Below are 17,028 nucleotides of genomic sequence, written 5' to 3'. Positions count from 1 at the left end.
CCTTTATATTCCGGATGCCCTTCCTCGTGAATACAGATGGTGCTTACTAGTCAAGATTCAAACCCGACGCAACTGTGCCAAAGTCCACAATGCTAACCACTACACCACGGCGGGCCCATCCAATATAATATACATAATAAGAGAAAATAAGCCATTTAAGACACAAATGACTTGTACACGTGTGTGTTCCAGGACTAGGGGGAGACGTTGGGGGTTAAGAATTGAGTTTCAGCTTGGCGTGGGTTACAGCTCCAACAGTGGCCCCATTTAGGGATTATTGTGGTTGTTGTGAGGCCATTCAAACCTGTCATGAGTGTCTACTGCTCGTGTCTCACTGAATATTACAATAACATGAATGACACCCCTTCACCAGTGTGGAACACTACATACCTGCATTACAGCACGTCTTTGAATGTCTCTGTGCTTGCCTTATATATACAGTTTATTTTCTGCTTGAAAATGTTTAATTTTGTAATAAAAAGGTGCATAAATATGCGCATGTCTTTACTGATAGACATGAAACATCATGAAACAGCATGATTTATTCATACATTTTTTGAAAAACCTGTTAGTGAAGCTGCAAAATCACACTTTAATCACAATTCACGTGCAAAGCATACAGCAGACATCCACAGTGTCTACAAACAAAGAGTTAATACTGAGTACAGTTGAAATGAATCAAACATCCAAAAGTTGCAAACTGAAAAAAAAGGCACTAGGTCATCATCAATACAGAATGTATGCCAGTGTGAATTTGCGACTTGATATGCATACAGTTGCCATGGATACATGCACTGGTGAGACTAAAGACTGCGAAGAGGGTTACAAAGTACACATATCCAAAACACTCATCTGAAATCTGTAAAGGACGTCTTGAAATGATAATGTCGACAGTAACGTTAATTCTACATCTCGTCATGGCAGTGTAACTCCAGGTCAGTCCAACTGAAACAGCAATTGTTATTGACAATGGATTGAAAGTGAGTTCATGCAAACAGACAACAAATCATGATCTGATCACCTGAGTCCGCCCTGGTTAGTGTTTTTCGGTTAAAGTCGAAAATTTCCGCCAAAATCTTGCCTCCGTTTACATACGTTTTCCAGTTAGCGTACAATACGGAGCATGTCTTGTCATCGTCATGTCATTCAAACACCCCATGAGTATTGAAGCATTTTATCACAAAACATCCTTGTTAGACGCTTGTTAACACATGGAAACAGGAACCCGGTGTCAGCTTCGTCCCCCATCTATGAAGTCATCAGCACTTGAGCAACACATAACATGTTTTCCGAGTTTTGCAATTATAGTTTTTCATGTATAAATAATTCTAAATGCATGTAAATGGCCAATTATTTTTAACCAGACGTGAGACAAAGACTATGTAGCGGCAACATCAACACAGACAATCACCTTGGTGTTTTGCTATGACTTATTTCTTGAATTGAGTTTTGTTTCTCACCTTCTTTATCAAAATGCTGGCACTTGTAACTTTCTTTGGCTCCATTTTGGCTTATCTTGTAGCCGTGATCAAAAAGTAGCAGACTTGAGGTGAGAAACACTATTGAATTCAAGGAAGAACTATGACAAACACAAAAGTGGTGTCTGTGTTGATCTCGCTGCAATATTGAGTCCTGTCCCAACATCATCATAGAAGGCAAAGGTAACCTCAAATGTTCCTTTATCACTTTCATTCATCATTTATATGGATGTAGAATTGTCTTATGCATGTAAAACGCTTATGGCAAAAATATAAAACATGCTTTCTGGCTTTTTATGATTGGGTTAGAGCCGGTAAGTGGATCGGGGGAAAGCCTAACGGTTGCGTGAGACCTCCCAAGAAAATCCCCAGATCCATGATCAGACCATATGCTGGTGCAGTAGGTTCCTTCTGCCGCATGGTAATGTCCAACTGAGGCTGGATTATGTCAGCAGTTTCTGGAGGAGAAAAGTGTGACCGACATTGACTGATCCACCTGTTCCCCGGACCTGAATCCAACTGGGGAGCTCAGCTACTGTAACTGACACCCCGGGTGGCCGTCTGTCTTCTCGTGAGAAGCATGTTGCACATAGTCAAGGGAGTACAAGCACTAAATTCCTAAAAGCCTGTCATCTCATTTAATCGTGGCCTCCTAATTGTCTTTGTGATTATAAATTGGGACCTGAGCTATGTAACTTAAGTGGTCCCTTGGTTAAGATAGTGCTAACATTGCTTGGAAAACACCAACATGCAACATCAATAGGGACACGGAATGATTGACATCACACGTCACATCCTCCCCATCGGCTGTCAGTCTTCTTATTGTGGCCTGTAGCCACAAAGCTGTGGCCTGTAGCTGGAGGCTCCTGCTGATTGGCCATCTGCAGGTGTTGTCAGCTCAGAGTCTTCTTCCAAGGGACACAAATCCAGAGACAACAGCACCTCCTGCGGCTCCATCTCTAGCTGATTGCACGCCGAAGAGCTACGACTGTCTTGGTTCCATGCAGAGTGGAAGAGCTGGGACTGTCTGCTGCCCTCCTGCACTAAAATGTCCGGATTCTCCTCGGAGTCCAGTAGGGGCTGTGTGGACTCCGAGCGAGCAAAAATGACCTGCTGAGGTTGGACGCAGGGGGTCTGCCCCTTGTAGCCACTAGAGGCCACCACTGAGGAGTACTGAACGGTGCTGGCTGTGGTATCGACGACGTCACCGCCCTCATCGCTGTCAGACACACTCTGACGAGGTGAAGACATGCAAGAAGAACCTCCGATACCGCTGCTGTGCTCTTCAGACAGGTACTTGTCCTTCTTGAGAGCCAGGTTAGTCTTGTCCTCCTCAAACACTGACTTTGCATCGTTTCCGTCCATGTCAAGCACACTGATGTCTGACAGGCAGTTCTCCTTTGGTGTCTCTGGCTGCAGAACACAAAGGACACATTGTGAATACATTCAGCAACATAACACACATGACCATCACAATAAACAATACCAATTTCATACAATAGCAATCCTGAGGTCATACTGCTCTGTTGCTACTGAGTTGTATGCGCGTTGTTTTTTTTCCCATTTGTTTGTGTTAAGAGGTTTTGGCGTTTTTTCAAAAATATATTACTAAATGAATTATGCTATTTTGTGGTGGAAAAACTTCAAAAAATATGCACATTTTGGTGACATTGTAAGAGCTTTTTACCAAAACGAAGCATTTTCAAAAATAAAAATGGGTAAATGAAGTAAAACAAAATAATATAAGGCATTCAGGAGGCGCATTCAAAGATGTTGCAGTGATACAAAGGGTTCTATACTGGTCACTAGGTGTCAATAATGTTATTGTAATGTTTGCTGCGACACACAAGCACCAGACAAACACAAGGTTTTTTTTTTAATGCAGGCTTCCTTTAAGGGGATAGTTTTGGACATGAAGTTGTTTGACATCCCCATCAGCAGTGTAGTGCATCAACGGTGACCCTCCCCCCACCGGGTTCTGGTTGGATTTGAGTTAGCGTTTATCCATTGTCTCCCTATTTAGTCCATCCATCCAACAAAGTTCAGCATCCGTGTATTTCGTATTCATATTGGTTCGTGCTAAAAAGAATGTCGCAATCCCATTTTTTTATAAGTCAGACATGTTTACTTTCACTATCCCATCAGTAAATATCAGGTGACAGGTGATGGAAATGTTCCCAACAGTTGATAGCTAGCAAGCAGTTGCGTGCAATGATACCAACAGAGAGAGAATACAGCAGAGCGATTGACAGGTCTGAAGTGGGTCCGCCAATGAACTGGAGCTGCGGTAAGTCATCATTGATGCACTACATTGACAATGGGGATGTCATACAACTTCCGTGTCAAAAAATCCCAACTATCCCTTCAAAGAGAGTTGAAACTCCCATCACATGACCTCAGGCATGATGGATACTTGATGGAGATAGTATTTACTTTCAAAGGATAATCAGGAGACCAGTTTCCAATGGTGCTCTCTCCAGGGTTCGGGATCCAAGGCCAAAAGTTCTTTATGATCCTGTGTGACAGGACACAGATGACTGTGAATTAGTTTAGTTCATCATTGAAAAACAAGCTTATGTCGTGAACAATGTATCTTGATACAGCTGAAAAAAAAAGTTAGCACTTCAGACTGAATTGTTGCTTTAAGGGCGGAAAAACAGACACTGCTCTACGACTTACACGTCTTTGTTGTAGATGCATAGCATCATGGTCGTGAGAACAACAAACAAAAAGCCAAGGCTCACTCCGACCACAATCATCTCCATCTCCCCCGGGGCTGAAAGAAAAGAGAAGGTAAGCATATCTAACAAAAGTAGCTAGCCTTTGATGACGGTACCTACTGTATGTTCTACTGCTAATTACTGAAGAACGGAAAAAGGTACAAACTTTTTTCTGATGAAAAAGAGGAGTCTAATCTTTCTCTTGGTAGGTTCCATGCTTATATAGTCATAGAACACAAACAAGATCAGTGAAAATCATATAAAATTGCCAGTACAGAATAGGTTGGCTTTTGAAAAATGGCTGGGATTCATTCATTCATTTTCTACCACTTATCCTCACAACGGTTGCAAGAGAAGGTGGACACCCTGGACTAGTCGCCAGCCAGTCACAGGGCACATATAGACAAACAACCATTCACACTCACATTCACATGTGAGGCCTGTGCGCCAACCACTCGGCCATGGCCGGGATTAAATGAGTTTAAAATAAAATATGTGACAAATTTGAGTTGAAAATTTTTCGCACATTGGGTCAGTAAGTGGAACGTGTCGGCAAAGCAAAGAAGAATCACCATTTTAGACCATCTGCAAGGCCATACCCTCTCATCGAACATTTTTGGATCCCACTCACCATATTTCAGAGTGATAAACGAGTGCTTTGTGCCATAAGTGGAGCCTCCAACAGTGGACGCCCTGATCCAAGTGTCATACTTGGTGTTGCTGGTCAGTGATGTCAGAGTATATGAGGTGACGTTAGCTGGGACGTTGATTTCTGTAAATGAGGGAAAGACCATTTTAGACAGTTTTTCATGCAAATGAGTGACATATCTCGCTGATGCATGAATCTGCAAAATCGAAATCTAAGCCAGGGGTGTCCAAACTTTTTCCACCGAAGACCACAATCTGAAAAATGAAAGAATGCATAGGATAGCAAGGACCACTCTGATCGTTTGTAAAGCAACACATGTAGATATGCTAACAAGTTATAAGTATTTCAAGAAAAAAAACTGCATCACAGCATTGTGATATAGGTGAAACGGTCTATTAATATCAACTTCAGTCTCTCTTTTTTCACCCAATTTTTCAAATTTCAACCATAAATAGTCATTGTAAATGTTCTTCTCGTTATATTTTCCCCTGACTTTTTGCCCCAATCTAACTTTTGTTTTGTTCCTCATAATATTCCAACTTTAAAAAAAACAACAAAAAACTCTATGCTAAAAAAAATGACATTATATTTCATCATATTTTGAGTTTATTCTCATAAAATTGCAACTTTTCTTGTTCTTACAGTATTTATTTTGAATATTTTTGGGGTTTTTTTATCCTGCAACTATTTTGGCTTTCTTCTTGTAAATTTTCTTCTAGTATAACAACTTCCCATAATTTCCATAATATTTTGTCTTTATTAACATAATATACCCTTTTCCTTTTGCAAAAATGTAAACTTCATTTTTCTATTCTATAATTTAGTTAGAATGTGTTGCGGGCCAATACAAGAACAGCCGCGGGGCGCACTTTGGACACTCCATCTTCACAACACGCATACCATGTAGTTCATTCCCGCTTGAATAGAAAATTGTGTAGTCGATGATGAAGCCTTGTCGCTTATTGGGGGGTATCTCATTCCACACCAGTTCCGCCTCATTTCGCCCGGGTTTATCTTTCAGTCGAACAGAAGGTGCTTCCAAAGGAGCTGGGAAAGCAAGAGGACATCCAAATAATGAATATACGTATCTATGAAAATACATCAAATACATTTAACAATCGCAGTGACAATTTTCGATGGAAAGGAATTTAAGTAGCATTACGACAATGAGATGAATCACATAAAAAGGGTGAGATACATCTTTTGGTGGCTCGCTGAGAGTGAAGTGGATGTATGTGAGTGTGAGTGGATCAATGGCTTCCTGACAGTTGTCATCAGTCCAAAGTGTAGTCTACCTTCCACCCAAAGTTATCTTGAACAGGACAAGTGCTATGAAAAATAGATGGATAATTTTTAACATATGTGATTTTCCACAAAGCAGTATCGTTTGGTTCAGTTCAAACAATCCCCATTTAAATAATCGTAAATAATCCCTCACCCCTCCACGCTTGAATTTTGAGGCTTCAAAATGACCTCTTAGGACATCACTGATGATCATGCAGCCTTACCGCCTTCCTCAAGAAAAGCTTCCACTGTTGCTGGCTGGCCAGTCCATCCAGAGTATATTGGATACACGGATATCTTGTAGCAAATAAACTTATCAAAGCTGCCTGTATAGAGGAGTATATTACAATTATTGGAACAAAGTGAGCAAAAAATGTGACTATGACAAATTGATTTTAAAGACAAATCATGCTCATACAATACTCTTTTGCAAAGGTCAACTTACCTTTTAAGACAGTTTGTAGGGTGCTTCTGTTTTCCCTCTGCCAATCCATGGAAACATCACTAATCCACTCAAGCACATATTCTGCAACATTTGGTTTGTTGGGGGCATTCCATTTTACCAACAGTTGTCCCCCTCGTGGCCACACCTTAAGTCCTTCCACTCGGCCGAGCTCTGAAATATATACCATAAAAGACGTCTTACTGCCTTTGTCGCATCCAAATCCAAGGTAATTAATAAGAGAAGGGGAGCATTATTGCAGCTTGGAGTAATCGATGCGTTCCAAGAGTATTTTTTATTGCACATGTTGATTCAAAATCGAAGAAGCCTGCTCCCCCTGCAAACTTGTTCCATATAGACAGGAAATAATGCATTAATGTTAGGTTTGCAGGGAAGGAGCAAGTCAGTGTAATGTATGTTGGTGCTTTGACACAAGAGCATAATTTAGGTCTCAAGAGACAAAACTCAAAAAATGCAACAAAATGTGTACCTGGAGAACAGTGAAGCATTGAAGCATATTCAAGAGTGAAAATGTGCGAAGAGCACAAAAAAATGCAAAAATGAAAAAAAAAAAAAATCTGACAGTTTGCCACCGGAGTACCCGGTGTAACCGGGGAAAACCCACACGTGCACGAGGAGAACATGCAAACTCCAAATGGAGATGGCAGAGGGTAGAATCGAACTCGGGTCTCCTAGCTATGTGGCCTGCACAATAACCACTCGTCCAAACACTAAATTAATATATCTAATAATGATATATTATTATTATATTATGATTAGGGGTGCTCCAAACAATCGGCCACTGATATCAGTGAAAATGCAAAGTATCAATTTCGGACGATATTTGCTGTAGAAAGGCAATCCCCTTGGCCAATAAGCATCACGCCATCAAAGAGGGAAAAATTCTGGCCCTTGGACAAATGTAGTTGATGATCCCTACTCTAAGTAACCAAATGCTAAAAAGCTTATCGAATAATCTATTCCGTTATGTGATCTTTTACACTGTGGACAAGATCACTAACCATGAGTTTTCCCAGGGATTCCAAGTGATGCTTGAGGAGAAATCCCCACAGAATTGACAGCGGTGACGTACACTTTCACAGAGCGCTCTTCCGCCAGGGAAATCTCTTTCAAGACATTGAACGTCTGACGAGGGATGCTGTTTGCCACTGACGAGTTGACAGGGAAACGTTCCCAAGCCGCACTTCCATTCCCAACGTTTCCTTTTTGGGTTTGAATCTTGATGTTGAAACTTGTTATCCTTCCATTGGAAAATACGGGATCCTGTCCGGGCAAAGTAACAAATTGCATGTCACAATCGAAAAACCCTCCAACAAACGTCAGCCTGTTTTATTGTCAAGGGAATATTCTAAAAAAAACTAAATGCAGTTTTGATTTTGTAAGACGTTTGGAACACATGTGGAATTAAGTACTTATGTACACAACCACTGGGTGGTATTGTGTGTGTCCAAACCTTTACTGTATATTTTTTATGTTTCAGCTCTGATCCCCAGATGTCTATCTTTGGGGTACGAAGGCCATGTGGTGTACCAGGTGAAGATAAGAGATGTAAATCATCCCAAGGAGCATATCATCAACTACATTACAAGCAAAACCTTAACTGTGCTGATGCAAGTTCATCAACAGTAGAAAATGTGTATGTGTTTTCAAAGCAATGGCAATTATATAGAGCCCATTATGTCAATAAAAACAGTTGTCCATTATTTTTCCTATGTATGGAAACTTGTGGCCGATTGTGTACTAAATCAAAAACACACTCCATGTCATGATTGTGGAACTTACCTTACAGATAAACTTCACTTGACGCTCATTTGCGCCTTCACCTTCTGTGATTATTCTCCATAAATCAGGTTTACTCGTTGGTCCTATAGGAAAGGAAAAACACATTTCCTCACTTACGCTTCCTCATCACCCCAAAATTGAGGTGGTGCATCTGTTTTTAAAAACACTTCACCTCCCATGAAATGTGCAAAGGGATAAAGGTGAGTACATAAGATGCAAGCATCATGTCATTTCTCTCAAGAAAGAGAGCTGAGAACTATTCATGCTGTACTTGAAAATAAAATACTTCTTACTGTTGCACTTGCAACCTCTGAAAAAGAAACAGTGAAAACCACCAATAGTTCAAATAAATTATTAAGGGCCCAAAATTTAGTACCACACGGTCTTGACATTCATGTACCAGAACCTACGATACTCACGGTCTTCAGGAGTTTTCTTGGTAACAGCAGTACTCCAGTCACTCCAATATCCATAGCCCTCTCTAGTATGTCTACAGCGCACTTGAGTGATATACACTGTGTCAGGCTGGAGCTTTTGGAGTCTGTAGGACTCAACAATGTCTTCATCAACAGTCACAACCGGTACCTAAATCACACACAGTCGTATTAGCGAAATAAACAGTTGATAACCAGTTGAACAACCAAAATTCACCAGAATTCCTGCCTCTAGCAACAGTTTCAGACTCTCCAGGATTTGTTGTAATATTTTGCAATTCAAAGCATTTTTTATTTCACAGTTTCGGCTTTTCCTTTTCAGAGTTTGCGAGAGTTAGCGAGACAACCGCATGAATGGTTTTGGCTTAGTTTTTACGCAGGTTGCCCTTCCTGGCGCAACCCTGGCCAGGAATGGAACAATGCCCTCTTTGTCCGATCGTCATGGTTTTTGATCGTTGAATTTGTCCCTCAAATGCACTCGTCAAGCATCTAATCACGTGTATACCCGTATAGCTCACCCACGTCCTTACTGCCTTGTTCACATTCATGTTGGGGTGTGACATAATCTCTCAATATCTGAAATTTAGCAACAAAAACCACCGCTATACAGCCCTCTCAGCCCTCTCAGCCCTTCCCCAATGTTGCCAGGGAAAGTGGGGGTAAACTATGTGCAATGTGTTGGAATATAAGTGCATGTTTAGGATAGACAAGCACTTTCCAAGTGTAAAACGGAGAATATCTGCAACTTGTGGACGACACAGCAGACACTGGTCAATAAGGGAGCCTTTGATGTGTTCGTTTTACAAAGTATACACACATTTGTGTGAATTGGTCACGTGTACAAATTACACTGTAGGTAAGTGTTGGTTAATAGATTTACATAAATACCATCAATACAAAATACATTGAATATTACCTCTATCTCACCCCTCAAAACATTTCTATTACAGTCCATTTTTCCAAGGGATAATACCGGAAATGCCTGGATCATCTGGTATCCCAAGTGTCATTCTATAGTAATGTCCCTTGAGTACATTTGCATTTTTATCCATCTCCAGCAAAAATGATCTGTTCTGTGAAAGCTGTTGTGGTATTTTTCCTCATGTGAAGGCTTATCATTTGAAGTCTTTTCCTTACAAAAACACAGGTGGTTTAATTGAGTCCATTTTATTGTCTTTTTGTTCTTTATATTTCTTCACTCATGGTTTATTATTTGTATTATTTCCCAATTATAATTATACTGAGGGAAAATCACAACCCTTTACTAAAACTTAAATTATTACTTTTCAATTTTATCATCAGTTCCTTTTTTAAATTTTAGCACCTAAAACACACAGCTTCCATTGCAACTTTTGCCAAAAAAATCCATATCTCTAAATCCACAATCTAAAAAAAAGGCCTGCAAATTCCTGGAGGGACTGAATGTTACACAATAGAAAACAAATGCACTTACTTTTGTCCAATTGAGAGATCCGTTGACGCAATACCTGATTTCGTATTTTAGTCTTAAATAATATGGTTGAATTGGGTGTTTCCACTTAATGAGAAGGGAGGGGGGGAATTTCTCTTCTGACAAGACCTGGACATCAGCTGGAGGGTTTGTTTTAACTGGAAAAAAAAGACAATCATAGTAATCCAGTACCGATCTTGCAAGACCGTAATATAAAAGTCATTTTACATAACACAAAAACGCAACACTTCTGCTTTGGCTGCCATTATTCTTGAGGTGGGGCTCGTCCAAGCTTGGATAAGGAATTAACTTATCCATGATCCATTTAGAGCTGAACTCATTCATTCATTCATTCGTTTTCTACTGCTTTTCCTCACGAGGGTCGCGGGGGGTGCTGGAGTCTATCCCAGCTGTCTTCGGGCGAGAGGTGGGGTACACCCTGGACTGGTCGCCAGCCAACCACAGGCACATTCACTCACATTCATACCTATGGACAATTTGGAGTCGCCAATTGACCTAGCATGTTTTTGGAATGTGGGAGGAAACCAGAGTACCCGGAGAAAACCCACGCATGCACAGGGAGAACATGCAAACACAGAGATGCCCGAGGGTGGAATTAAACCCTGGTCTCCTAGCTGTGAGGTCTGCGCGCTAACCACTAGACCGCCGTGCCGCCCCTAGTGCTGAACTCATTAATGGAAAATCGATTACCAAATTAATTGACAAATACTTTCAGCCTTGATTTTTTCTTTATGATTTTAGATGATGTGCAATCATGAGATCACTAATTACATAATTTACAGTCTCCCATATACTTTTTTAATATTTTTTCATTGTACTGTTCTTACAAGTAAAGTTAAAATTCTCATCTTCTTCTCATAGACCCAATCTGGTGCATCGTCTTGATTCATGACCTGAGTGTCTCGTGATAACAGAAGAGAATAATGTTTTTTTTTTTTGATCGGACGTTCAAAAATAAGCGAGAAATACGAGAACGGGAGGACGGCAAAATATGCACTTATGTCAATAATGCCAAAAGACATATTTAACGTGATCAACAGCGAAACACTTTTCTTTCAATTGTAAAGGGCTTTACAGCCTTTTTAATTTGCTGCTCAATTTCAGCAAATTTCAGCAATACATCATGCAAAGCACTACTGTCCTACTGTACATTCTAATGTACAGTATTTGTACTTGCGATTGAACTATAAGCTATCTTACCAAACGAATAAGCCTCTTTTGTGAAATGTTCAGATGCGACAGTTCCCAACGGATTGTGGGCCACTACCCAAATCTCCAGCTCCAGATGAGCAGGGAAGTCCATTGTCACTTGAGCGCTACTTTCTTCTGTTGACACACTGTAGGCACCACTGCTATAGAAAACAAAAACACTTAGACGTATCAATACACTGGCCATGAAATGCCATATAAAATGTTTTCTATTTGTATTAAAAATATTTGCTTTGGGGGGGAAATACAGTACAAGTACAATGCATTGATGTAAATGTTATGATGCTGCTGCTAAGATCCTTTACCTTGACCATGATCACATCATGATAACAAGTGGAATCTCATGTAAATGTACTCACTGGATGGCTTTAACATGCAGAGTATAGTTTGTTGGCATTTCCTTGCTTTGGTATCCTGATGTTTCCCACCAACACTTGAAGTTGTTTGAGATATAAACCTCCCCTTGAAGTACCATGCAGGTTATATTCTCAGGTTTGTTTGGAGGATCTGAAATTGGGATGGACAAAAACATATGATACAAGTATATAATACACAATAATACATTATAATACATTTTTTTCCACATTATTGTATGTATTTGTTTGTGTAACCGCTGCACACAAAAGGGGTGAACATTTGGCAAAACATGAATACCTACCAATTGTTTTCAGACAAATACAGTAATCCCTCATGACTTGGTGCTCCAAATTAAGCAGCTTCACTCTATCAAGGTTTTTCAAAAATATATTAATGACTAAATCATGCAGATTCGTGGCTCAATATGGCCTATTATTAGCTAAAAGATGTCATGTTTAAGCAAATTTTACTTTTTTCTGCATAAATTGAGCATTTTCATAAATAAAAATGGCTACATGAACTAAAATACAAATATAAGGCATTTAGACAACGCGTTCAACAACATTGTGATGATATAGTATAGATGTAGTATAGTATTCTACACCAGTGACTAGGTGTCAGTAATGTTACTGTAATGTGTGGACACACAAGCACCAGACTTGGTCGCCGGAAACTAAAAGGCTTTTATTGCAGGTTTGAATTATCAAGCAACAGGCACAAGAATGCCTAACACTACTACTACGGAATCCTACTTTGCGTGAAAGTCACTAATCATGGTTGGGTCAGTAATCAATTAAACGCGGGATTACTATACATCATATGGTGGCGATGTTATTAAAGCTCACATTTTGATCCAGTAAGTCGGATTAACAACTAACTTCTCAACAAAACACACACTAACTTGAGGGTGTGTGTCCAATTATCACAAAATGTGGCATACACCTTTAAGGGACTGAGCACAAATCTGTTTATGTAAAATTTCAACCCTGCTTTTAAGTGTCGCCCATAAGTGTTCAATATTGTGTAGGTTGGGGCTCTGGGAAAGCCATTGCAGAAGCTTAATGTTAGCTTGCTTTATCCATTATTAGGATTGATTTGTTTGACCACAATGACAGGAAGTATGGAGGAGTCAAGGTGAGGATTTCAGAACTAGGAACACTGTGCCAACTGTCAAGCATAGTGGTGGTAGCATCCTGTTTTGCTGTTAATGGTATTCATGCACTGCACAAAGTGGCTCAAGAAATAAAGAAGGAGGATGCCCTCCATACTCTTAAAACCAGCCTAAAAGCAACAGCGAGATGGTTAGTTATATGTTACATTATCAAGGTATAGTCATGATAAAATCAATCTTGGTCAAAAATCAATCTTCTTAGATAGCGCCTTGTTGAACACCTTTTGTTTTGCTTCAAACACATCAGCTGCAAAGCAAGAAGCTAGGCTATAGTAATGCTGCCAAATGACAAACATTAAGTGAGAAAAAAATGTAAGGATTTAAGATAACTTACAGCCTTTGGTTAGAGGGATCCCATGAATAAATTTGCCCTTGTGCTTGAAAACGTAGGGTGATTTCTTGTTGCAGTAGCAAAATAACCATTCTGGCTTTTCTCCGGTGACAAGGATAGTGACACTAAGAGCTGTTTCGTTGATCTTAGTGTACTGATTCTTAGGGATCATCCGCTGGGAAATATTCCAGAAGAGATCATCTGCAGTTGCTTCAATCGTGTCAACAATCACACATGTGGCAGTGAAATTAGTTCCGATCTGAATCACTGGAGACTGTGGCGTTATTACCAAATGGCTGGCAATTTCTGAAAGACAAATAGAGTGGAACCTCGGTTAGCTTGGTTAGCGTGTTTTAAATAACTGAGTATGAGTCCATGGTGCTGCTATATGTGTTCTATCAACAAAGATGAAACACCTGCATCCCGGGGGAGGACCGGGATATTGAGTCCGAATGGGCCATATTCCGTGCCTCCATTACTGAGGCAGCTGATGGGAGCTGCGGCCGCAAGGCGGTCGGTGCTCGCCATGGCGGCAGGCTCCAAATCCGATGGTGGACACCAGAGGTCAGGCCCGCCATCAAGCTGAAGAAGGAGTCCTATCTAAACTGTTGATTTCTGTTAATACTTGGGCTGTTTATATTGTTTATTTTTCTATATTGTGTATTTTGTACTGCTTAACTGACTCTGTACTCTTGCTGCTGTGCAATACAAATTTCCCCACTGAGGGACGAATAAAGGCATATCTTAATCTTATCGAGCATTGATGGCTTGTGGGACTCCGGAAGCAGCTGACAGGTACTGTCAGGCCAAACGGCTCGCGGCTTCGGCGGTTGTCGAGGCAAAAACTCGGGTGTGGGAGGAATTCGGTGAGGCCATGGAGCACGACTTTTGGTTGGCCTTGAAGAGGTTCTGGCAAACCATCCGGCGCCTCAGAAAAAGGGAAGCAGTGCCCGGTCCACACTGTTTACAGTGGGAAGGGGGCCTGCTGACCTCGACTGGGGATGTAGTAGGACGGTGGAAGGAATACTTTGAGGCCCTTCTCAATCCCGCTGACATACCTTCCATAGAGGAAGCAGAGCCTGAGGACACATACGTGGACAGTGCCATCACCGTGGCTGAGGTATCTGGGGTGGTCAAAACACTCCTCAGTGGCAAAGCCCCGGGGGTGGACGAGTTCCGCCCAGAATTCCTCAAGGCTCTGGATGTTGAGGAACTGTCTTGGCTGGCACGTCTCTTCAACATTGCGTGGAAGTGGGGAGCAGTACCTTTGGATTGGCAGACCGTGGTGGTGGTCCCCCTTTTCAAGAAGGGTGACCGGGGTGTGTTCCAACTACAGGGGGATCACACTCCTCAGTCTCCCTGGGAAAGTCTATTCCAGGGTGCTGGAGCGAAGGGTACAACCTTTGTTACAAGAGGTCCAAAGCGGTTTTCGTCCAGTTCATGGAACACTGGACCAGCTCTACACCCACACGAGGGTGCTTGAGGGTGCATGGGAGTTTGCCCAACCAGTTCGGGGGACTTAGAATCTCATCTCTGCTATTTGCAGATGATGTGGTTCTTATGGCCTCTTCGGGCTGTGACCTTCTGCGTTTACTGGGACGGTTTGCATCTGAGTGTGAAGCTTCTGGGATGAGACTCAGTACCTCCAAATCAGAGGCCATGGTTCTCAGTCGGAAAAGGGTGGAGTGCTCCCTCTGGGTTGGGAATGAGTATTTATGAGTATGTAATTTATTTACAGTGATTATAAACCTTGACTCCGATTGTACGCCAATGTTACACTGCCTTATCATTTTCATACGTACATTTGGAATACAGGAAGTGAACATATTGTAATTGTATTGTAATTGATGTGAAACGGGTAGGGGGTAGGATTAAATTAGCTTTGCGTCTTCCTACTCCTTTTCGGACATCTGGAACTGTGAATTGTACTATGTCATGTATTCCAATGTAACTTGCATGCATGTTCAAAAGAAATTAAACCATTAAACCAGATACACAGGTTACTAGGCCTGTCAAAATAACAACATTTTGCTGGATGATAACTGTTCGAGGGGCTGCACAGTGGCCACACAGCCAGAAGACCTGTGTTCGATTCCACCCTCTGGCATCTTTGTGTGGAGTTTGCATGTTCTCCCCGTTTTCTCCGGGTGCTCCGGTTTCCTCCCACTTTCCAAAAACATGCTATGTTAATTGGCGACTTCAAATTGTCCATAGGTATGAATGTAAGTGTGAATGGTTGTTTGTCTATATGTGCCCTGTGATTGGCTGGTGATCAGTCCAGGGTGTACCCCTTGAGGATGAGAGGTACAGAAAATGTATGGATAGCTGTCCGATTAATTATTTTTCTGATAAATTATATTATTGTCAACATTATTGTGAAACCATGTTTTCATTAAAGTAGGATTGTGAATGATGGGCAATTTTTTTAAAAAGTGCAGTTCCCCTTTAAACTGTATTTTGTGTGTTTTAGTTCATTTACAACTTTTATGCTTGAAAGTGTCTCGTTTAAGTCTATATTACATAACATTTGCTTAAATATACACTTTTTTGACTAATAACAAGTAAGCAACTACGATCTTTTTTTTTTTTAAACCGCGATAGTCATATTATTTTTCAACATTTGTACACATTTCTTCACACGTGTTGTGTGTACAACTTGCGTGTTAACACTTAACGAACATTGGCAACAGTATGCTAACATCATGTCACAAACACTGACTAGTTTTTGTTGCTGCTGTTGCGAGTTCAACCATAACAGCTTATAAATAAATACACCGCCATAGAAACTGGAGCGATACATACCTTTTGAGGCAGAAGAAGCAGAAGCCAGAAAGGCGAGCACCAAGAGTTGGAGCCTTCTCTGAGACATTATCACTGGCAGAGAACATATTCATTGTCACACAATGTACCCAAAGTGTACAAGAGTTGTGCATGGAGTCCTAGTGCTAACTACGAATATTCCGGACAGAATGTTCCTGGCCGTGTAGCGTAATGCTATAGTTATAACCATGAGTCGCTAACGACACTGATTTTTCTAACAGTACTAATGTAATGTTGGTGGTAGGTTAACAAATTAGCAATATTGCACCATGTAATGTGAGTCATCGCATAATAAGTGCAGTCAGCTCACATTCGTCTCACCATCCCAGCCAACGCCATATTGTTTTCGTAGTCTGACAAAACAAGTATTATTACTTACCTAAATTGGGTCAGCATTTGTCGATGTACATTTTCTCTCTATCGTTAAAATTCCATAGAGGAAAAAGAGAGTAAAAGAAGTTAAATAGGTAATATCTTCTGAGCCAAGGCCGTTCCACAGCCCGTGTCGGACCTCCCACTTCCCGTCAGGGAAGCTGTGTTGTAATAGCAGACTGTCTTGCTGCGCCAAACGTAGATCTCAAAACATACGGATTGACCTAGCAAGGCTTAGGATGTTACTTGCTTGCTCGCTGACAGTTTATGAATCTGCTCATGGCACAATTGAGCTAGAATACCTTGTGATTTGTCCAAAGACGTGTCTGTCAAATATATGCAACCAATCTTATTTGCTACTTTACTCGCCATGCTTTCCGTGCAAGTCATTTCCAGTAATCCCAACCCCTTGTTCCAATCGGGGGTGGGCGATTCTGCACATCTCTGTATCGCTCCGGGCCAGTTCAGTCCTGACTTACAGATGCAG

At 41.0% G+C, this 17,028-nt stretch overlaps 1 protein-coding gene across 2 annotated transcripts; it reads right to left on the bottom strand.

Annotated features, from left to right (window-relative positions):
• Positions 1–572: 572 nt before the first annotated feature.
• On the bottom strand, positions 573–16,720 carry il6st (interleukin 6 cytokine family signal transduce). 2 transcript variants are annotated; one of them, XM_058059882.2, is made up of 16 exons: positions 16,549–16,720; positions 16,152–16,223; positions 13,353–13,655; positions 11,850–11,997; positions 11,482–11,630; positions 10,264–10,418; positions 8,796–8,961; positions 8,377–8,459; positions 7,596–7,857; positions 6,577–6,747; positions 6,356–6,457; positions 5,748–5,894; positions 4,830–4,970; positions 4,158–4,254; positions 3,912–3,993; positions 573–2,891 (listed from the first exon to the last, which is right to left on the bottom strand). In XM_058059882.2, exons 2-16 carry the CDS (start codon positions 16,216–16,218, stop codon positions 2,298–2,300), a joined length of 2,667 nt encoding a protein of 888 aa, XP_057915865.2. In that variant the 5' UTR covers positions 16,219–16,223; positions 16,549–16,720; the 3' UTR covers positions 573–2,297. The 2 variants fall into 2 exon arrangements, with proteins under 2 accessions (XP_057915865.2, XP_057915856.2); XM_058059873.2 differs by having other exon boundaries at positions 11,482–11,633; positions 16,549–16,719.
• Between the last annotated feature and the right edge of the window lie 308 nt (positions 16,721–17,028).

Source organism: Doryrhamphus excisus, linkage group LG10 (assembly GCF_037039965.1).
Source record: "Doryrhamphus excisus strain RoL-2023G ecotype Guam linkage group LG10, RoL_Dexc_Guam_v1.1, whole genome shotgun sequence".
NCBI classification, from domain to species: Eukaryota; Metazoa; Chordata; class Actinopteri; order Syngnathiformes; family Syngnathidae; genus Doryrhamphus; species Doryrhamphus excisus.
The sequence above is the reverse complement of the archived record's forward strand: the minus strand, read 5'-3'. Positions and strand labels throughout refer to the sequence as shown.

Bases quoted from the DNA above. Each gene is read 5' to 3' on its own strand.
- il6st (XM_058059873.2), bottom strand. From the start codon at position 16,218: ATGTCTCAGAGAAGGCTCCAACTCTTGGTGCTCGCCTTTCTGGCTTCT. The intron at 11,634-11,849 runs GTGAGTACATTT...TGTTTTCTATAG, and splicing joins CTGCATGTTAAAGCCATCCA to CAGTGGTGCCTACAGTGTGT. The intron at 4,971-5,747 runs GTATGCGTGTTG...CCTCATTTACAG, and splicing joins AAGCGGGAATGAACTACATG to AAATCAACGTCCCAGCTAAC.